Raw genomic sequence first — 23,787 nt, forward strand, 5'->3', positions numbered from 1 at the left:
TTATCTGTTCTTTGCTATCAATCTAGTTTAATACCATTTAATCTATTCCATTTATTTAATATCTAGTTTCAGTGTCCCTTTACACCCAACTGATCGAATTGCCAACATCATTTTATTATGTGGAAGGAACAGGGAATATTATTTTAAATGGTATGTTTCTCCTCATCTGTAAAATAGAGAGCTTGAAAAAGATGAGGTCAGAGTTTTCTCTTCATGTTACAAGGCCAAGAGTATAATGAAAAGGTGTGCATCCTCTTAAATTTCAGAGCCCAGGACAAGGCAGCCATGCAGTTGAGTGAATTGGAAGAGGAAATGGATCAGAGGATTCAGGCTGCAGAACACAAGACACGGAAAGACGTGAGTTTGTGGGATGGCCCCTTCATGCGACGAATCCTCAGAACACCTTTTATGGACAGGGCACCGGGCATCCTCTGGGTGCAGCAAGTCCAGACTGCCACAGGTGCTCTCAACAAGGGCATTGTTAGTGCTGGTGGTTTTATCAGGGCGGGAGTGGGGAGTAGAGTAAGGAGAGAGGGAGAGGGAGTGGGAGAGGGAGGGGGGGGGAGAGGAAGAGGGAGGGGGGGAGAGAGAGAGAGAGAGAGAGCGAGAGAGGGAGGGAGGGAGGGAGGGAGGGAGGGAGGGAGGGAGAGACAGAGAGACAGAGAGAGACAGAGAGAGAGAAAGTAATCAAATAAAGTGGCTAATTTCAGATGGCAACAAGCACAGTAAAGAAATGGCATGTGTGATAGGCTGCTTCGGGTTAGGAGGTCAGGGGCCTCTGTGAAGAGGGGACAGGAGAGCTGAGGCCTGAAGGAGAAGGCAGAGCCCGCCTTCGTAAAGGATGGTGGCTCCACCCTTAATACCACTGTCTTGCTGCCCACGTCCACCGCTACTTTAAATCTAGATTACAATGAAGTTAAAATGCTCTCTCCTAATTTTGGTGTTGTTTTACAATGGGATATACTTTTACTCATCAATACAGGAACTCTCATAGTTGAAAGTTGGGTGCTACCTTCAGTGATTTCCATAGGAGAAATAATTATCTTTTTCCTTTATGAAATATATTTGGGTGATTGATGTTTACTGAAAACAGAAAATAGACATATTTCTTTGAGTAGCTAATTTCAGGTTGAACATTCCCTTTTTTTCTATTCATTTTCCCCATTAACTCTGAGAGGCAGAAAATTGAGTGAGAAGGGCCTGGGTATTGGCATCCAATAGACCTTAGTTTGCCTCCTGGCTCTGCCCCGTCTCCGTTAAGTGGCACTGGAAAAATAACATAACCCCTGAGCCTTTGTTGTTCCAACTTTAGATGGGATAATGCCACCTACGTGCTTTAAGGAGGGTCTGTATGCGTGCCTAGCGCAGTGCCTGAGGTATGGTAGGGGCACCGTGGCCATTGCAGTTCTGCTCTTTTCCGGTGCTCTGCGTACCTTGTGTCCTTTCAGATTCTTCACCTTAAATTGCTTTACCACATGTATGCCTTCGGCTCTCTTGATTGTCTTATCTCTTAATAACACATTTAATAACTGTTTGGAAGTCATGTTCACAGAGTGAATAGCTCAGAGTCCATGGTCCAGCTTTATTACAATGATTATCCCATTCTTTTGTTAGCGCTTTACTTCTAGTCTAGAAACAGTAACATCCTATTTTTTTCTGCCTTTTTCCCTTTCCATCCTTTTAATCTGTGCATTCATTCATTCATCACACACTTATCAAGCATATGCGTTATTCTGTCATCAAATCTCCGCCTCTTCCAGCTAAGCACTTCCCAGACTGGTTGTTGGTGATGGATACCTGACCATGGCCGTACCCCTTATCACTTCATGTTTTGTTAATTATACCATCTTCCTCATTTTCCTTGGCTCTGGTACAGGGGTGGTGAATACATGGCATCTTTCTCTGTTCCACAGCGATGGCGTAAGTGGCTGGTGAGTCACTGCACAGATGTGGTCTCTGAAATCTCAGCACACTGCTGCCAATGGAGCAGCTCTGGCCCTGGGATGACACCTATTTGCCAGTCTGCCCCAGTCTCCTAGTCTCTCTGGAATAACACATCCACGCTGACTGAAGGTTTTCCCTAACTCACCTCCACTAAGCGTGGCTTACCTTGGCTCCCCACACACAGTTCTTCACGCCACAGCTCTGGCCTGGCTCATTGCTCTGCTTTCACTCCAGCTGGGTTTTTTTGCCTTGATAACTCCTCTCCACTTTCCTAAATTTTGCAAAGATCAGAGAAAGTCTCCCCTGCTCCCCAGTGCCCTCCCCTAGTCCTCTAGCCACGTTCTTCACCTCTTCCTGACCTTGACTCCTCTTGCACATAGAGTGTTTATCCCATTGTTTCAGTTAGGGTTTTAAAAATATGTTGTAACAGCTTTATTGAGGTATAATGGGCATGCAATAAACTGTACCTACTCAAAGTGTAGACTATGATAAGATTGGATATGTGTATATACCGAGAAACCATCACCACAATCAAGATAAAGGTATGTTCACATACTGTTGGTTTCCACGCCCCTGTGTCATGCCATCCTTCTTTGCCCCTCCTTGTCAGGCAACCATTTTACGTCTTCTTTGGTGAAGCGTCTATTAAAATCTTTTGCTCACTTTTAAAACTAGGTTGTTTGTTTTCTTATTATTGAGTTTGGGGAGTCCTTTATATATTCTGATCTATAAATATTTCCTGACTTATCTTTTCATTCTCCTAACAGTGTCTTCTGAAGAGCAGAAATTTTTTATTTTTATGAAGTCCAATGCATCATAGATTTAAAGTAGTGGTGGATGTGGGCAGCATGGATATGTTTTTTCTTTCACAGATATGTTTTTGATATTTAAGAAATCTTCGCATAACCCAAGGTTGCAAAGATTTTCTCCTGTGTTTTTTCTATAAGTTTTATTGTTTTAGATTTCACATTTAGGATCTAGTTTGTAAGGTATGGATCAAAGTTCATATTTTTTGCATACGCATATCTAATTGTTCCAGCCCATTTGTTGAAAATACTATCTGTTCTCTGCTAATTGCCTTTGCACTTGGTCCAAAATCAGTTTTCTGTATTTGTGTTGGGTTTATATCTGGGCTCTCCATTCTGTTCTATTGATTGATTTGTCTATCTTTATGCTGGTATTACATTGTCTTGATGATTATTGCTTTATAATGTCTTGAATTAGTTCCATAATGAGTCTAGTATTAGTTCTTCAGCTTTGTTCTTTTTCAAAGTTGTATTGGCTATTTTAGGTCCTCAATTTCCTTGTCAGCTTGTCAATTTTGAAAAACAACAACAACAAAAACCCAAAACCTGTTGGGGGTTTGACTGGACTTCATTGCATCTATAGATCAACTGGGGGAGATTTGGCATCTTATTAATAATGAATAATCCACAAACCTGTTATATTCTCCATTTATTTAGGTCTTATTACACTCAACTCCACTGGTTATAAACTTAAAACTTTATTTGAATACAGAACATAGGATATTAAATTCCATAATGTGTTAAGAGAAAAAGGAAACTGAAAGATATTTGGGCTCATGGGAGCTGCAGCCCCTGACCTCCTGGAGTGCCCTTTTACCATTTTCTGTACCAGGGGTGACACACATGAGAAGTACCAGCCTATGGGGCAGCACTTTGCATAGAAATTTGCAGGTGATATGGTTTGAATTTAGATAAGGTGTAAACTCTTGGAAAAACAGTAAACCCATCAGGCCTTCCTGAGTCCTGATGACATGATAGGATTCAGGCAAGCACTGGGGCCCTTGATTGTGCCATAGCTTTTAATTAAACACAGCAGTATTTAATTAGATAGTTAATTGATGTGCTGCAGCCCTCTATCACAGTTGAGTAGTGGTCTACTCAGGTGTCACCCCAGGTTACGTGTGTATGTAGGTTGTGGGATTCCGCAGTTCTTTCAGTCTTGTACGTTTCCATTCCAGAAGTGCTGGGCATCTAAAGTTTGGTTACTTCTGTTTTACCTTCTCACTGTCTCTGTGTAGGAGACTTGGGGTCAGCCTTAGTTTGACACAAAAGGTTTCTCACCTACAGGATTTTGAAGAACCTATTTAAATCAACAAAATCATTTTTTTTTTCTTTCAGGAAAAACGCAAAGCTGAAGAAGCCCTCAGTGACCTCAGGCGTCAGTATGAAACAGAAGTCGGAGATCTACAGGTGACAATAAAGAAACTCAAAAAGGTAGGTTTGTGGCAGCTGGACTTTGAGGGATACTTTCAGTATCTCAATGTGTCTACATTTTTAGCAACTAAAAACCTGCAGAATCATATTGAAGCAGTGGATAGATCAGATTTCAGAATCAAATTGGACTCCTTGGCAAGAATTTTTTAAAGGCCTGTAATTTCTATTTCTAAGGGCAGCCTATCTTCTGCATAGATCTAATAAATATTTCTGGTCCCTTGAACAGTTGTCCATCAAACCTCAGTTTTCTTTCCTTGGTCTTTACCAAGTGCCCTCAAGTCCCACGTGTCCAGTGGACTGTCTGCTCACGACAGCCTGGACACTGTCTTTCCTGGTCATGTAGCCCTACAGTCAGCTTACTGCAAGGTATATGTATTCAGTGAATATTTATTAAATGAAATGAATACTTCTCTTCTCTGTGGAAAGTTCCAGATCTAGAGGACCACTGATCAGCAAGAAGTGGGAGAGAACCTGTTGACATGAAAGCAGAGGTGTGATTGGTTCTGGCCTCTGCTCTATTTGGTTTCTAATGATTAGGGTCCATTTCACTCAGTGGTATGCTGGTAGATGTTTAACAACAGGCTCTGGAGAGGGGAGGAAGGGAGGAGGCATTTGTAGCATTTGCCGATCTTCATGGTATAAATATTCCCACCATTACCGATTTCAAGCTACCAAGTTGACATCACTGAATGCAGAGTTTGGGAAGAAATGCTTAAGATAAATAGGCTCTTGCCTGCTGGTACACATTGGCTCCAGCATAATATTGGATTCACTTCCTGCATGTGGATGGTCTCCATAACTAATGGAAATACCTTAGCTAAAATGAAAATGGTACTTAAAAAATAATTGTCCCCGAAAGTGGCCTTGTGAATAGAGGCACATCACTCTGCTTCTCTGGTTGTTCATGTGATAACCTTTAATGCTCCTTCCAGTGTTTATACTGAACGAGGTTAAGTGACAATTAACTGCATTTGTGGGTTACTGCAATTTAAACCTCTGGAATTATTAAGAATTCTCCCCAGTATCCTTCTTGGAAAAGTATTATCAACGTCAACCTTATATCTGATTTCCAAAGGTCATTAGACCATAATATTCTTCTTGTATTACAGAAATTGAATGGACCAATCCTTTGCTTAATGCTAGAGTCACAGATTCTCCTAGTCACTGTCCTCAATTATTTCTGTGTCATCCAAATCTTTAAACTAAGAGAATGTTTGCAAGAGGAGACACAGAGTTGTTTTTTCATATAGCATATGATGAAGACCAAATAGGCCCTGAACAGTAAGAGTCAGGAGCGACGAGACCCAAGTCCTTATCAAGACTGTGCCAATTTCAGACTCCCCTGGTGGTGCAGTGGTTAAGAATCTGCCTGACAAGGCAGGGGACACGGGTTTGAGCCCTGGTCCAGGAAGATCCCACATGCCGCAGAGCTAATAACTAAACCCATGCGCCACAACTACTGAGCCTGCGCTCTAGAGCCAGCGAGCCACAACCACTGAGCCCGCGTGCCGCAACTACTGAAGCCCATGCACCTAGAGCCTGTGCTCCGCAACAAGAGAAGTCACCGCAATGAGAAGCCCACGCACCTCAACGAAGAGTAGCCCCCGCTCGCCGCAACTAGAGGGAAAGCCCATGTGTAGCAACAAAGACCCAACGCAGCCAAAAATTTAAAAAAAATTTTAATTTAAAAAAGACTGTGCCAATTTCTTCTGTAACACCCAGGACAATTGGCTTCATTGTTCTTTTTTTTTAATAAATTTATTTAGTTAGTTATTCATTTATTTTTGGCTGCGTTGGGTCTTCATTGCTGCACGCGGGGGGCTTTCTCTAGTTGTGGCGAGCGGGGGCTCTTCATTGCGGTGCACAGGCTTCTCACTGCGGTGGCTTCTCTTGTTGCAGAACATGGGCTCTAGGTGCACAGGCTTCAGTAGTTGTGGCACACGGGCTCAGCAGTTGTGGCTCACGGGCTTGGTTGCTCCGTGGCATGTGGGATCCTCCTGGAGCAGGGATCGAACTCGTATCCCCTGCCTTGGCAGGCAGACTCTTAACCACTGCACCACCAGGGAAGTCCGGCTTCATCATTCTGATCGTCAGCTTCTCATCTGTAAGATGGGATTAATAATAAACTATCCTGTCTAACCACAGTGACTGACATTTTATTGACTTTGTAGCTTATTAAGCCCTTCTTCATAATTTAAAAAAATCAAATTCTTAAACTTTCTCTGAGGAAAGTGCAAACTTCGCACTTTTACAGACGAGAACACTGAGTTCCAGGTTAAATAACTTGCACAAAGTCACTCAGCTAATAAGCAATGGGTTGTCTTTCTGTCTTTCCACAGTTGGTGCTTTCTCACTTACACCAGCCTTCCTGCCTGCCTGATAGGGTTGTTCTGCGAGAGAGTAAGAGATAATTTATGGGAGAACATGTTAAAAGCTGTAAAGGAATATACAGAAGTCTACAGATTTAGTATAATCGCCAGACGTTACCTTATGCCAGTGGTTCTGAGAAACTCATTTTTTTCCCCACAATTTTTTTCTCTGAAATTGGCATGATCTTAAAATCAGTGGCTCTTTCGGCTTCAGCCACTTGAAAACCTTCCACTGATGCCATCTGGCAAGATGAAGAAAGTCTATCATCAAAGTACTTAGATTCTGATGAAATATCGCATTCATTTTGATCAATGCATGCATATTCTATTAATGGACACCCACAAATCCCCACATTTCCCAAGGGATGTAAGCTATGTGTAAGAAAGACATTTTTGTTGTCCATGTTAGGGATGCTTCTGAGCCAGTTTAGTCTGGTAATATTCAGTAATCAACCAGGAAGTAAAGCTCATTTGTGTATTTATATAATTTTGTGTGTGTGTCTCTAACTTCATACCATACTTAAATTTTATTGACTTAAATCATTAAATAAGCATTTTTTGACATCACCATGAAGAAAACATAGTTGATTTTTGACACCAATTCTGCTCTTAAAAATCTTGGACTCTAGTAAGAGAGTTAAAACACTCATAAGTAATTATGATATAGAATAGCAAGTGTTAAATGCAGATAAAGTTTAAGAGAATATAAAGGTCCAGACTCATACGCAACATAACTGAAAAAGGGAGGACTGAGTTGTTTGATAGTTGAATGGTTTCCCCAAAACGGCTTTTCAATTGTTTCAAAGAAAAATATACACACTACTATATATAAAATAGATAACCAACACAGACCTACTGTATAGCACAGGAAACTATACTCAGTATCTTATAATAACCTATAATGGAAGAGAATGTAAAAAAAGAATATATATATATGTGTGTAATTGTACATAAGTACATATGTATAATATGTACTTTACACCTGAAACTAACACACTGTAAATCAACTATATTTCAATTAAAAAAAAAAGAAAAAAAATGTACCTTGGCAAAAAAAAGAAAATTCATGAAATAAGAAAACCCCTTTTTTAAATGTTTAAATTATTTAAAGCAAATTTTCAAATCCTTCTGGATTATATGTAGTTTAATGATTTATAAGGTCATATAATGTTGACAGTTGGAGACTTCTAGAATTCCCATATCTATATGCACATATATTCCTAAACTTAACCAAATCAATTCAAAGTGAGTTTGTAAACTCCCAACTTTTATTTGCTTTTTCAGCTAGAAGAACAATCAAAACACATAAGTCAAAAGGAAGATGTAGCTGCATTAAAAAAACAAATTTATGACTTATCAATGGTAAGAATTAACTTTTCACTTACAGTAATATATTTCCTGTTAGACTACTGTTTCCTAAATAAAATCATGCTATGATTTCAATATTCCAGGAATAAAAGCTTAAAGAGAAATTAATACTACAGTTAGAGAAAGTCTTTGAAATACCTCTGACTAAAGGTATTATATTTATGCAGGCTTTTTCCCTCAGTGATACCTATTGTAAATGCTTTTTTTTTTTATTCAAAGCAATAATGGCATGGCCTTTAAATTTTAAATAGTTAACCCCTGCATTCTTATAACATCAACTTTTATCTGTTTCCCTGACTTTGTAAGATGAGGTATTATTGCCCTGCCCTTCCTCCAAGTTTTGTCTGTCCCTTTTCCATCTTCTGCTGACCATATCTTTAGTATTTCTGTTGCCATAAATGATAACATCTACATCGTTATATTATCGTCATTTTCTTTATTTTGTTTTCAGGTTGACTCTAAAAGTTGAAAACCAATAATGAACATTTCCTTTATCGTGACTCTAAATATTCTCCCTGCAGAGCCAAGAAGTGAGCTAAAATTGCAGTTCTTTCTCTCCAGTCATTATCCCTGTGCCACTCAAAAGAGAAGGTCCCCCAGCTTTGTGGTCAGATAAATCCCCTTTATGCATTACCAGTTTCAGATTTTGCTACCTCCTAGTTGGTTTTGTGCTTGGATCACAATGTTCTCGTAGAGTTGCTTACTTCTCTTGGATTCTCTGGTGGAGTTTTTGGTTTCTTGTAAAAAGAACCTGCCATCTTCATGATATTACCTATACCTTGCAACTTCTTATTTATTCTTTCCAGTACATGGAATTTGTTTTTTTCTCCTTGAAAATATTAATTTTGGAGTCCAGGAAATTTCAGTTTTTATTGGACTGGCTGCTTTTTTTTTTTTTTTTTTTTTGTGGTACGCGGGCCTTTCACTGTTGTGGCCTCTCCTGTTGTGGAGCACAGGCTCCGGACGCGCAGGTTCAGCAGCCATGGCTCACAGGCCCAGCCGCTCCGCGGCATGTGGGATCCTCCCAGACTGGGGCACGAACCCGTGTCCCCTGCATCAGCAGGCGGACTCTCAACCACTGCGCCACCAGGGAAGCCCCGGACTGGCTGCTTTTTAAACTTGCTACCCAGATGTCATCTTGGAATTTCTGATCATTTTAGGTAGCTGTGGTAGGATTCCTGTACAGCTAGGCAAACATCTATTTAGCTCAAGGCCTCTCCCCTGAAAGATGGCCTTCCTCAGAGCTCTGTGTGTGAAGCTGGCTGTCAGACATAGGAACCCAATTACCAGATGCATGGGGCCTGGATGTTCAGAGAGAAGCCTTAGCTTTCCTTTTGGGAATCATTCAGTTATTTTTAAAAAGAAGAGCCCCGTCTTGTTGCCTTTGGAATCAACTCTGGCTTATCTGCTCTTCTTTCCTAGGGTAAGAGCAGGTAAAGGCTTGAGAGGCAGCATGTCTTAATGTACAGTTTGAATCTCTATTTCCAGACCCCCTTTCTCACTCTCTGGGGTTCTGCCTGACCAGTTGTCTCTTCTTTGTTCTACAGCAGAACCTTCAACACACATCTTCTGGACCTCCTTTTCCCCTACTGTCTTCCCTTTGTCAGCACATTGCCATCCAGTTTCCTTTTTCCAGCAATACGTTTAAATCACTTGACTGCTGATGGGCCCCTCTTCCATTCTTTTAATTTTTATTGGTTTATTTCCTTTGGCATTTCATGTTAATGGGGTCTCAAAAGGGAAAGAAGACAAATTCATGTGCCCAGTCCACCATATTGAACTGGAAGCCTCCAATGATTTTTTTTCTTCTTTCTCTTTTTTGTTTTTGTGTTTGTTTTTCTGTTTTTAAGAAAAATATAGAAATCTCCTAACCACACTGGCTTATTTTCAAGTGCAAAATTTAAAATTTTAGGTGATAGGATTTATTGTGAAAAGTAGCCAGTCTACCTGGTAACAGGTATTGTTAATTCCACAGAATATCTATCAGTAGTTCCACAGCTCTCATTAAGTAAAACAGATGTTTAAATGTTTGGTCTCCGTTAATTTGCCAATAACATGTTAAAGTACATCATGGTAAACTCTTGACTGTTGTAGTTTCACACCAAATGTCAAGTATTTTAAAAAAAAGAGCTTTGAGGATTTAATTTTTGATACTTTCTTTAATACTTTATGAAAATATCAAATTACCTTGAATTGATAATTAGTTCTTTGAACACCAAGACTTGAAGACTTGTGGAGGGGTGAGAGTGATGTGTGGGAAGGTTACACTACACTTGACTTCACTTCTCCCGGGTAGAAACTCTGAGTCTAACGACCTGCACTGTGCCTTTCCTCTAGGAAAATCAGAAAGTTAAGAAAGATCTTTTAGAAGCACAGACAAACATAGCCTTTCTTCAGAGTGAATTAGATTCTTTGAAAAGTGATTATGCTGATCAGAGTCTGAATTCTGAAAGGTATGAAACTTCACATTTACTTTCCAGTTTGAGTGGAATGTTTATTTAGGTAACCATCCATGTCAATGAAGCTCAGCTATGTAGTAATAAAGGGTTCTTTATTAACTTTACTAATGTGTTCTTTGCTTTCTAAAGATTTTACTTTAGGTGTCAGATTTCCTAGTGATTTTTGTGTTTTCAATTTTTTAAATTATCGGCTGCTCAGGAAAGTGCAGGTCTTAGTAATGTTTGAATTAACTGGCAGCAGAAGAATATATCTAAAGTGTCAAGAGGCAGCGCTAACTGAAGTGCTTTGAAGGTAGGAATCCTGGCCCTACAACATAAAATAATGGAAAATGAGACATCTTAGGCAAGTCATTTTATTTTGCTCTGCTTTAGTTTTGCAGTATGGTGTTAATAACATATGACCTAACACACATGTACCCACAGAGGCATGTAATTATATATAAGGAAGATACACATGTATATTTATATAAGGGTATTTAAATATAAAATTCATCTATATGCATTAGTATTATGTGTGTATCCCCTAGTACATGTATACTTGAGAAAAACATCTTGTGTTTTGTTGGTTTGCAGACTTTAATCAGAATTAAGGTCCTGTAATGGAAAGCAGTGAAACATTTATTAAGTACTTACTATATACAGGTCCCTGAGCTAGATAAGGAGTTATGAGTGTGGAATATATAAAAAAAGAAAAGACGTGGCCTCTGCTCTTTGAGAACTTCACATTTAGTTGGGAAAAATTAAAAGTTAAAAGCGTTATGGAGTTAAACAGCATAAGAACTCAGCCATGTCAGAAACAATACCACTGCAGTGTCACAGGTTGGGTTCATTGCCATGAGATGGTAGACAGAGTGTTCCTTTAGTTCAGAAAGGTGGAGACTTTATTAAAGAAGAGATACTTGAGATGAGTTTGTCAGCAAGCAACAGAGGTCACACTGACAATTGCCCGGCACTGTCTTTAGTACTTTACTAGCATTAACGCATTCATGGTTTCCTATGAGATAGGGACTTTCCTTATCCCCATTTCACAGATGGGAGAAGAGTCTCAGAGATGTTCCAGGTGAGGCAGAACCCAAAGCGGGGGCAAGGACATGGGGAAGGATAAGACTGGTTTGGGGAACAGTGGTCAGCCTGGTGGACAGAAAAAGATATTTGGAATGGAAAGGCAAATGTTTAAAATGATTAAAAAGTTTAAAAGCTAGTTTAAGGCTATAATGTAAGGCCCCAGAATTTTTGGCTAAGGAACTTAAATTCCTACAGACAATTGGGAAACTTTTAGCCTTATCAAGAGAGCAAATGGACAGCTTATTACAGACAAAATTTGACAGCCTGAGGGTTTTTGGAAGCTAGTGATGGGGTTTTATCTGCTTAGAAATGGGGCAGGTGTGAGGTAGGGGCTGGAGGTAAGTGGCTGATGTTCTGAGTGGACATTTTAAGGAGGAGGCCAGGGCTTCTTCATAATAAAGCAACAGAGGAATCGCTGAGCGTGAGTTTACAGTGAACAGAGAAAGCCTGGTCCTGTGGATTCCACTGTGGCTTAGGGTAAGGCGGGGAGGGCAGGCAGGGCTGGGAGCACAGAGACGAGAAGGAATCACAAGAAGGGAGAGTACAGCTGGGGCTGAAGTTGCATACGGCTTGGAATGAGCAGAGAAGAGTCAGAGGTGAGAGAATGGATTGGGCGGAAGGGATTGGTAATGTGAGTAGCTGGGGAGAGGGGACTCAGCAGAACATCAGGGGGTTCAGTCCCAGTGAAGAACAGAACCAGGTCAGTGGGCTGGGGTGGAGGAGCTGGTGGGTGCGGGGAGGGGGACGGAGGGAGCAGAGCCTTGCGAGAGGAAGCAGAGGTGTGGATGTGCTTGTGGGTCACAGGAGGAGAGGAGGCTGCTGATGTCTCAGAGGAACTGGGCAGCAGCACAGAGAGACAGAAGACCACGGCCTTCGGAAAAGGCGGAAAGAGGTCTGGGAGGGTAGGTGTCGGTAAGGCAGGACTGAACACCTAATCCGCATTCAAACATAAAATATAATTTTACAGGGATCTGGAAATAATCCGAGAGTACACAGAAGATCGAAATAGTCTTGAGAGGCAAATTGAAATACTCCAGTAAGTTCTCATATAAAGTCCTCATCACATTTACATTTAACTTATGTTTTGTTAGTAAAACAGGTGCCACATGTAACACGAGTTGCCATATATCAAAGGCTGGGTTCGCGGCTCCACGCGTGTCCCTTCTCAACACGGTGTGTTCACGTCAGCTTGGCTTTCTGATGCTTCTAATCCTACATAAACTATTCAAATCCAGGGACTAGAGTATAATTCTCTAAAAGTGCTCGCAAGTCAGGTGGTATGTCTGGCACGTCTTTGTGATACCTTTATTTTACTGTAAAGGACAATGGCCCTGACCTCATCAGCTTTCTCTGCAGCTCAGCATGCCAAGAGGTGTCAGGCGTCTCACATAGTGCATGTCACATCACTAGGCATACACGATCATTCTCTGGCAATTTATTGTGTCTGGTTAGCAGTTTATTTTTCTTTTCTTCTTTTTTTTAACCTCTTGGAAATATTACACCTGCTTTGTCAAATTCGCAGCTAAGTTTTAGGAATTCCATCCTCTGAGACCTTCCCCACAAAACCTCCCCCTTCCCCACTGCCCCTTTCTCTCTTTTTCACCTAGGCAGTATTTGCTTCTGGTTTTAGTTCCCCCCAAACGATGTCAGGTCAGATTTGACAATTTTTTTTCATCATTATGAATGCTTATTACGTCTCACCTGTGGCAATGGCAGAGTTGATATATTACAAGAATCCTGTTAATTCATTTATTCATTCATTCAGCCGGTTTTCACTCAGCACCTTTCATGGTTCAGGTATGCCAGGAGCTGAGGATACAGTAGCAAGTAGGAGAAAAAGGCCTCTCTCCTTACGGGGCTAGTCCAGGGGAAGAGGATGGAACCTGATCAGTACTTACAGATGTTAGACGCCAGAGGAGCGGCAGGGCCCAAGGGGAGCCGAGTGTCTCGTAAGGGCATCCTCCTAACCAGAAAGGTCTAGGAAGCGTCTGACTTCTGAAGGACGAATAAGCCTGAAGCAGGGAGATAGTAGCCAGCCTCCAAGGCGGAGACTTCATTTGATAGAAGAGGTTGCTCAGTCTCTGATAGCTTAAATGGCTGCTGTAAGGCATATAGAAAGTAAGTACCTGAGTTGGGGTTTGAACCCTGAGTCAACATTGGAGCCTTTAACTGGTATAAAACAGTGCCTGGCGGTACAGCACCATGCCACAAGAAGGATGCAGGAGTAGCCAGGAGAAAGAAGTGTGACATGACACAGCACATCCATGCAGGGGGGATAGAGAGTAGGTAGGGCCGGCTGGCTTCAGGCCTTTAGGGAACAGAGACCTGCACCAAACCTATCCAAATAATGGAGCTACATGAAGGAGCAGTGGGTTCCACAGCATAGCTGACTCACTCCTAAAATGCCTTGAGACCTCTAAAGAGAGGTGACACGTTGTTAAGTTGCACTTCTAGTAGTGAATTATGATCTCAGTTTATGAGGTTTGAAGGGAAGTGGTAGAAAGATACAAGCGGTGGTAATGCCACGTTCTGAATATCACAGCCTGAAAAGAAGTGGTGACTTTCACCCCCACTAATACTTTCCTTATCTATCTATTTACTTTGTAGAACAGCTAACAGGAAACTGCATGACAGTAACGATGGCCTAAGGAGTGCCCTTGAAAACAGTTACAGCAAGTTCAACAGATCCTTGGTATGTGACAGAATTTTATAATGCATTTCATTCTTTCTCGTGGTAGAGTATTTTGATAAAAATCATGTATTTTCTTAGAAGAGAACTTATAATAATGAGAAACTATTTCATATAATAAAAGGAGACATTTTCCCAACTTAAAAAATATGCCACTGCTCTGCATAAATAAATGTCTAGGTGTCAGCCAACTCTTTGTTCAATGTTCCAGAAAACCAGAGAAAGATATATAAGGTGTGACCTGGGTCCTGGAAGAGTTTATAGTATAGTAGGGAGTTAAGATGTGCACAGATAGCAATAATAGAAGAAAATGATGTCTCATGGAGGTTAAAATATATATTGCCCAGTTGAGAGGAGAGAGAGGGTGCTTCTGGCTGAGGAGTTTATTTAGACCCACTGGTTTGTTCTTTCTGGTAGTGAGATCATCAGAGTGGAGGCCTTGGGCTTTAAATCCTCCTACAGAAACAAGCTAAGGCCCGTTTGGAATTTTGAGGACCTTTCCCTAGACTACATGTGCCAGAAAGCCTCTTCCCCCACTTTTGGGGGTCAGCTTCAAGGTTGGGGTTCCAGTGCCACAGCTTTGGGTATGGATGAGTCAGCTACTAAGCCAAATGATGGTTTAAGAAGAGATAAATCCTCAGTCAGTATTGCAGGGTCCTGGCAAATCTGGGGAACCAGGATTCCCCTTTATGGCTTATATGGTAGGGTTTGGACTTAAGACATGATGAGGAGAGAGTACTGTGGGCAGTTGTTGCAGTTTTTCCCTTGATTTCTGTGCTTTCGTTTTCTCATGTAGGATACCAAACTTTTCATTACATTAGTAAACTAGTGTGCTACAGTTTTTAAAAATGTACATAAAATTTTTACATTGAATAACAAAATATTACGTATGTATTTTATGTATTACAGCGCATAAATAATATATCGCCAGGGAATACAATTTCCAGAAGCAGTCCTAAATTTAATGCTCATTCTCCTCAACCTCTGGGCTATGACAGGTATGTTAACACCTACTTACTTTTTGTTTAAATTCTGGAACAGAGTTAAAAGGAAAGTACATTTCCTTACAGGTAAATTAGAATAACAGAATATATTTGGGGCACTGATATCTGTTTTCTACTATCTTACTTTAAATTTATGAAACATGAAACATGTAAAGATTAAAGTAAAGATGTTTTAGAGAGAGTAAAGTGATTCCTTTAAGATGTTATCGTGACTTGGTTTTATGTATGCTTACCCTTACCTCATGCCTATTAAGTCTTGTTTCTTAGAAGTGCCCTCAGTAAGAGGTGTTTCGGGGAAGCCAGTGGAACTACCATATGTGATGTTGTGATATACGCAGTATATGATGTTGAGACTCTTGGCACAATCTGTAAATGTTTAATAGCTCAGTATAATACTATGCAAGCTATGTTCAAGGAAAGGCAAACTTTCAAAACAAACAGAAATGTGGCAAGTAGATGTTTATGCGCTAATGTATTAAAGGAGTCACAGAGGCTTCCCAGAAGTGAGGATTTAGCTCTATTTTTAATCAAATGAAGTGAAATATTAGCCCTGCTATAACTTGAGATCTAGCAGTAAAAACTGAAAGATTACATTTGTGTACACATGTGTATACATATACGTGTCCAGTGTTGCTACTTAAAAGGCTAACTTGGAGTATGTCAAAGTTTGATGGTAGACGTGAGTGCATAAACTGCAGGTCTCTGGCTCTCCATTTCTGATGCCACTTTCATAATTTATGTTCCTTCCCTTTTCATTTGAGGACTTTTGGTCTAAAGAATAATGGACTTAGTATCTTGGCATTAGCAAAATGGCCATATCCCCTTTCAGGAAGGTCTGTTTCCAAGGCTTACTGGTAATCACTTTTAATAAAATTCTATCCAAGTATCAGATGTTTTTATTATTCACTGATATGTTTAATAAAAAATTTGAATGGTTTATCTATTTGTAGGAAACTGGCTTCTCTGTTTTTGAGAAATAGATATTACTTTTTTTAAGTTTAAAACAGTATTATCCTTTATTTTTTAAAATTGTGATAAAATATACATAACGTAAAACTTACCATCTTCACTATATTTAAGTGTACAGTTCAGTGGCATTAAGTACATTCACATTGTTTTGCAACCGTCACCACCACCCACCTCCAGAACGTTTTTCTTTTTTCTTTTCTTTTTCCACACACACACACTGTATTTTATTTTTACAATAGATAAATAAACTGATACCAGGCATTGTACATGGATGACCACAACAAAAGCAACAATGATTGCACTTCTGAAACACACTCATACTGTGTCATAATATTGACATTCAGTCCAGTAATCCTCCACTGTAACAGCTCCTTTACTTAGCAATGAAAATTGATTTGTATATTTTTTGCCTCTGGGTCCTTGTGGGATTTTTTTTTTAATTCAAACAGAAAGTCACAAAAATTATAATCATCCTCATCAGTTCACTCAGTCCCATGTAATTAATTTTTTTTTTCATCTTGACCTTTTGTTAGCACTTTTATGAATTCATCAGTTTTCCATTAGAGTTCTGAAAATGCTTCTTCATTCAGTTCAGCAGTATAGTCAGTTACCAGAGACCTGTACTTGTCAGAGTCTTTTCCGTGAATTCCTTGAAGATGAAACCCTTCTATAGGAACATTTTTGCAAAAGCATCAGGGTACACCCAGAACTGTCTGTAAATGACAAAAGACTTAAAAATGACCACGGTTCAAGATCTGATGAAAGTTGATAATAATGCAATTGACAAGGAAATTTAGTTATTTCTGAGATATACATTTTAAGGTAATAACTAGAATTATGACTTATAACATTATACCAGAACGTATAAGAGTTTTAGAAATTTCATGTAATGTCTGAAACATTTATATTAACATATTTCCATACAAATAACCCAAAGAGAGTTTAGCATTAGTTGTTTTTTTGTTTTTTTATACTGCAGGTTCTTATTAGTCATCAATTTTATACACATCAGTGTATACATGTCAATCCCAATCGCCCAATTCAGCACACCACCATCCCCACCCCACCGTGGTTTTCCCCCCATGGTGTCCATACGTTTGTTCTCTACATCTGTGTCTCAACTTCTGCCCTGCAAACCGGTTCACCTGTACCATTTTTCTAGGTTCCACATACATGCGTTAATATACGATATTTGTTTTTCTCTTTCTGACTTACTTCACTCTGTATGACAGTCTTTAGATCCATCCACATCTCAACAAATGACTCAATTTCGTTCCTTCTTATGGCTGAGTAATATTCCATTGTATATATGTACCACAACTTCTTTATCCATTCGTCTGTCGATGGGCATTTAAGTTGCCTCCATGACCTGGCTGTTGTAAATAGTGCCGCAATGAACATTGGGGTGCATGTGTCTTTTTGAATTATGGTTTTCTCAGGGTATATGCCCAGTAGTGGGATTGCTGGATCATATGGTAATTCTATTTTTAGTTTTTTAAGGAACCCCCACAGGTTCCTTAAAAACCTATGTATCACTTATGAATATAGATGCAAAAATCCTCAACAAAATATTAGCAAGCCAAATCCAGCAATACATTAAAAGGATCATATGTCATGATCAAGTGGAATTTATCCCAGGGATGCAAGGATTTTTCAATATCAATGTGATGCACCACATTAACAAACTGAAGAATAAAAACCATATGATCAGCTCAGTAGATGCAGAAAAAGCTTTTGACAAAATTCAACATCCACTAATGATTTTAAAAACTCTCCAGAAAGTGGGCATAGAGGGAACATACCTCAACATAATAAAGGCCATATATGACACACCCACAGCTAACATCATTTACTCAAAGGTGAAAAACTGAAAGCATTTCCTCTAAGATCAGGAACGAGACAAGGATGCCCACTCTTGCCACTTTTATTCAGCATAGTTTTGGAAGTCCTAGCCACAGCAATCAGAGAAGAGAAAGAAACAGAAAAAATCCAAATTGGAAAGGAAGAAGTGAAACTGTCACTATTTGCAGATGGCATGATACTATACATAGAAAATCCTAAAGATGCCACCAGAAGACTACTAGAGCTCATCAATGAATTTGGTAAAGTTGCAGGATACAAGATTCTGTTGCATTTTTATACACTAAGAGTGAACTACCAGAAAGAGAAATTAAGGAAACAGTCCCATTTACCACCTCATCAAAAAGAATAAAATACCTAGGAATAAACCTACCTAAGGAGGTAAAAGACCTGTTCTTAGAAAACTATAAGACGCTGAAGAAAGAAACTGAATATGACACAAACATATGGAAAGATATACTGTGTTCTTGGATTGGAAGAATCAATATTGTTAAAATGACCATACTGCCCAAGGCAATCTACAGAGTCAATGCAATCCCTAACAATGTAATCACTAACAAAATACCAAAGGCATTTTTCTAGAACAAATAATTTTAAAATTTGTATGGAAACACAAAGGACCCTAAATAGCCAAAATCATGTTGAGAAAGAACAGGGCTGGAGGAATCATGCTCCCTGACTTCAGACTATGTTACAAAGCTACAGTCATCAAAATAGTGTGGTGCTGACACAAAAACAGACACATAGATCACTGGAACAGGATAGAGAGTCCAGAAATAAACCCACACACTTATGGTCAATAAATCTATTACAAGGAGGCAAGAATATACAATGGAGAAAAGACAATCTCTTCAGTAGCCAGTCCTGGGAAAACTAGACAGCTACATGTAAAAGAATGAAATTAGAACATTCTCTAACACTGTATGCAAAAATAAACTCAAAATGGATTAAAAATCTAAGTGTAAGATCAGATACCATAAAACACGTAGAGGAAAATGTAGGCCGAACACTCTTTAATATAAATCATAGGAATATTTCTTGGATCCATCTCCTAAAACAAAGGAAATAAAAGCAAAAATTAACAAATGGGACCTAATTAAACTATGAGCTTTTGCACAGCAAAGGAAATTATCAACAGATCAAAAAGACAGCCCACTGAATGGCAGAAAATATTTGGAAATGTATGACCAACAAGGGGTTAATATCCAACATATATATAAACAGCTTATATAACCCAACATCAAAAAAACAAACAGCCGAATTAAAAAATGGACAGAAGAACTGAATAGACATTTCTCTAAAGAGGTTGCTGATGGCCAACAGGCACTTGAGAAGATGCTCAACATCGCTAATCATCAGGGAAATGCCAATCAAAACCACAGTAAGATGTCACCTCACACCTGTCAGGTGCTATATCAAAAAGATGATATCATCACAAAGAACACAAATAACGAATGTTGGCAAGGATGTGGAAAAAAGGGAACCCTCATACACTGTTAGTGGGAATGTAAATTGGTGCAGCCACTGTGGAAAACAGTATGAAGTTTTCTCAAAAAACTAAAAATGGAATTACCATATGACCCAGCAATTCCACTTCTGGATATATATCTGAAAAAAACAAAAACACTAATTCTAAAAGATGCATGCAGCCCAGTGTTCATAGCAGCATTACAACAGCCAAGATATGGAAGCAACCTAAGTCCATCAACAGATGAATGGATAAAGAAGATGTAGTATATATATACAATGAAATACAACTCAGCCATAAAAAATAATGAAATTTTGCCATTTGCAGCAACATGGATGGACTTGAAGGGCATTAGGCTAAATGAAATAAGTGAGACAGAGAAAGACAAATACTGTATGATATCTCTTATATGTGGACTCTAAAAAATACAACAAACTAGTGAATATAACAAAAAAGAAGCAGACTCACAGATACAGAGAACAAACTAGTATTTACTAGTGGGGAGGGAGGAAGGGGCAATATAGGGGTAGAGCAGTAAGAGGTACAAACTATTAGGTATAAAATAAGCTACAAGGATATATTGTACAATGTGGGGAATATAACCAATATTTTTTAATAACTGTAAATGGAGTATAACCTTTAAAAATTGTGAATCACTATATTGTATACCTATAATTTATATAATAGTGTACATCAACTATACTTAAAATTTTTTTTAATTAAAAGCATCTTGTAAATTTAATTTTATTGCTTTTGTGGACTTATTGGATTTTAAGTTGTATATTTGTTTTAGTTTTGAGTTTTTTCTAAGAACTCTAACAAAAATATAACTTGTTTTGTATTTTTACATATTTAATTGTAATTAAAATATTCTTCAGGCAGATAAGAATAGTTTACTTTTAAAAGGGTATGTATATAAGTTGAGTTTGAGAAAGTCTGATCTATACCTATATTTTTCATTTAGATCTGTATTTTCATGGAGGTGATTTTTCAATCAGGATTTTTTTCTCCTTCATTCCTTATCAAAAATATGAATAGGTTAGGGCTTCCCTGGTGGCGCAGTGGTTGAGAGTCTGCCTGCCGATGCAGGGGACACGGGTTCGTGCCCTGGTCTGGGAAGATCCCACGTGCCGCGGAGCGGCTGGGCCCGTGAGCCATGGCCGCTAAGCCTGCGCGTCCGGAGCCTGTGCTCCGCAACGGGAGAGGCCACAACAGTGAGAGGCCCGCGTACCGCTAAAAAAAAAAAAAAAAGATTATCCTCTCTTTTCTAAGAACATTCATCTCTTATTATTTCTCATATCTGGAGACCTATATACCCTGCCCATTTCCTCTTTCTGATGACATCATGTAGGCCAAGTGGCTAGGATGATGTTCAATGTGTAGTAGGAACTAAGTAAGTTGTAACCCTTGTTTTATTTCAGTATAAACTTAGATACTTACGGGAATCAAATGGAAAAGCAAAAGTAAATGAGGTAATTAACATTTATAAAATGTTGGAGTTTCCCAAGTGGAAAGATCCATAGAAGTCAGGAGTTCTAGCCTTTGTATGGGGCATCTCCCTATGAAACCTCTCCCATAGGAGTCTTTCCAGACATGTCCACACTTAGTGGCAGAAAATTCATCTCGTATGACCATTCCAGGGCCACACATTTCTGATTGCCTGGCATTTTTCACCATGTTGATTAGAGACGTGATTCCCAGAAAAGTTTATCAGTTGGCCCTGAGAGAATATAGTCTTCCTGTGTCAGCTCTTCAAATATTTGAGGAGAGAAACCATTACAACTTAAGCCAAGTGCACTGAAACATTTCTCAGACTGGAGGGTTTAAAGTCTCAGGTCATAATAGAGGTATTATCCAGAAATGGACATGCTGTTCAAAATATGGTCTGACCACATTAGAATAAAAAGGTTCACATGTTCTGTGTACATTTTTCTTAACACAACTTGAGATTGCACTTACATCCTGGGCATTCTAATTCTTTTTGTATCAGGAAATAAAGAAGGTGATTTTTTTTTAAATAGCTTTCTTTATTAAATGTTTGATTTAAATGTCTTTATCTTAATTGATTGTTGCATACAATGAACTATTGCTCTGAGCATTTTATGTCCCCTGTTGCTTAATCATGGAATTCACTGCGGCTCTTGGCAAGAATGAGAATATCGGTCTTCTTGATTCTGTTGCTGTCTGATTCCATTGCTGTGTCATCTTGAGCATCGCCAGCCCTCAGGTATAGCAGTCCTCTCCTTTGTCACCAGGTCATCCCGCTCTTCCTACATGGATGAGGACTGTGACTCTCTGGCCCTCTGTGATCCCATGCAGAGGATAAACTGTGACATTGACAGCCTGCCTGAGAGCTGCTTCGACAGCGGCTTGTCTACCCTGAGAGATTCCAATGAGTATGACTCGGAGGTGGAGTACAAGCACCAGAGGGGATTCCAGAGGTCACACGGCACACAGGAGAGCTCTGGGGGTGATGCTTCAGACACAGACGTAAGCCCCAAAGTCATTGCTCTCCTAGGCCTGATCTTCCATAGAAATACGTATCTCACCCTGTTTGACCTTTATCTGTCATGGGCATTGTTTTAAAGGTTATACACGTGAAACATAGTTGGGAGAATGTTTCTCCCTATCAAGTTAGGGAAAACTCTCACAGATTTCCTTTCGCAGCCACTCTGTTTCATAATAGCATTGACTGTTGATTCAGCAGCATATGTTTCTTCTTTTTATTTCATGATGTATATGTGTAATGAAAGACTTTGGTTTTTAACGGCTGACTTTAAAAAAAACAGGTTCCTGATATAAGGGATGAAGAGACGTATGGCTCAGAAGGTGTGGCTTCCATCCTGGACTGGAAGCCGCAGGAGTCTGCTAGTGAAGGAAGTGTCATCAGCTCCTTGAGAAAGCCCATCTCAGCACTTGCACCACAGGTAGGCGGTTTCAGAGACACTTTCATTCACGAACACTGTTCATCTTCATGCCATATAACTTACTAGGAGAAAGCTGGCGCTACCTTTGTCACTCACTGTGGCTTCCTTCCCCTAGACAGACATGGTGGATGATAACCATAAATCTTCCAGCTCAGAGAAGGCTTACAAGATTGTGCTGGCTGGGGACGCTGCAGTAGGAAAGTCAAGTTTGCTCATGAGACTTTGCAAGAATGAATTTCGAGGAAACACAAGTGCCACTCTGGGTACGGTTCCTTTTTCAGTGGATCATGGGAAAATGACCTTCTTTAGGCTGATTCTATTTTCGTTAGGGATTATATATACAGACACACAGATCTCTCTCTTTCTCTCTCTCTGTGTAATATGTATATAGGTAGAGGTGTGTGTGTGTGTGCGCACACACTTGCACGCACACGTGTCCTTCTCTATAGACTAGCCCTCTGTTTTGGCTAAGGCCTAAATTTGGGAGAGGAAGACTAGCAAAGGACTGAGGTATCTGCTTACCCAGTGAGATCAACCAAACAAAGTTTAGAGCCAGAGATGACAGATTCATTTATTCAGCAAGCATATCCTGCATCCTGCTGTGAGCCACATACTGTTGTAGGCACTACAGATACACAATAAACAAAGTTGACTAAATCCCAGCCCACAATGAGGGAAATGGATGAAAAACACATTGTAAAAAATGAGGTTTGGGAGAGGTACACTTTTACACAGGGTGCCCAGGGAAAGCCTTTTTGATCAGGTGTCGTTTGATGTTGATAAAGTGAGCTTACCGATAGCCAGTTTGTCATTAAGGTCAAAATCATAGCCGGGTGTATGTTCCCTCCCCTCCTTCACAACGGAAAACATGAGTAATACCTCTCAGAACAAGGAAAAAATAGTGTCCTCATTTCCCAAATTTGCATAGTAATCAGTAAAAGGAATTGAAAGAAGATATGCAAATTATCATTTACTTTTCTTCCTTATCTAAAGAGTTCTTATTTTGATAACCAGAAACCTTAGAACAGATTACCTTCTTCACAATGGATGTCTTTCTAAATTTATGGTTCTCTGTTACACCTTTCAAGACGACAAAGCTGAAGGTTCACTTCAATTTGACTCATGAAAAGCCTACAATATTTGGTTCGGTTCCTAGAGAGCCTGGCATATATATACATCGTATACATGTACTTATATATATATCCATCACACATGTACATACCTGTATATATACATATACACAGGCACATTTATGTGCATGCACACACACAGATATAACTGAGTCCATCTAATTATGTGGACACATAAAACAGAGATTTTCCTTTTGTCCACAGATTAAATCCTTCCCCAAGTCAGCCAACCTGCAATAAGCATCTGCACGCACTTGTGTGGTCTGACTTATAATTAGTACGTAAAGGTCACTGT

The 23,787-nt window shown here is 39.5% G+C and overlaps 1 protein-coding gene across 1 annotated transcript in view; it reads left to right on the forward strand.

Annotated features, from left to right (window-relative positions):
* RASEF (RAS and EF-hand domain containing) overlaps positions 1-23,787 on the forward strand; it is a 70,313-nt gene that overhangs the window by 32,964 nt on the left and 13,562 nt on the right. The window contains exons 3-12 of the mRNA XM_065879406.1: positions 267-357; positions 4,089-4,184; positions 7,838-7,915; positions 10,259-10,374; positions 12,413-12,481; positions 14,053-14,137; positions 15,044-15,132; positions 21,691-21,925; positions 22,225-22,362; positions 22,478-22,625. Of these exons, the coding sequence (XP_065735478.1) occupies positions 267-357; positions 4,089-4,184; positions 7,838-7,915; positions 10,259-10,374; positions 12,413-12,481; positions 14,053-14,137; positions 15,044-15,132; positions 21,691-21,925; positions 22,225-22,362; positions 22,478-22,625 (1,145 nt within the window). The remainder of the gene's footprint in view (positions 1-266; positions 358-4,088; positions 4,185-7,837; positions 7,916-10,258; positions 10,375-12,412; positions 12,482-14,052; positions 14,138-15,043; positions 15,133-21,690; positions 21,926-22,224; positions 22,363-22,477; positions 22,626-23,787) is intronic.

Source organism: Phocoena phocoena, chromosome 6 (assembly GCF_963924675.1).
Source record: "Phocoena phocoena chromosome 6, mPhoPho1.1, whole genome shotgun sequence".
In the NCBI taxonomy this organism is placed as follows: Eukaryota; Metazoa; Chordata; class Mammalia; order Artiodactyla; family Phocoenidae; genus Phocoena; species Phocoena phocoena.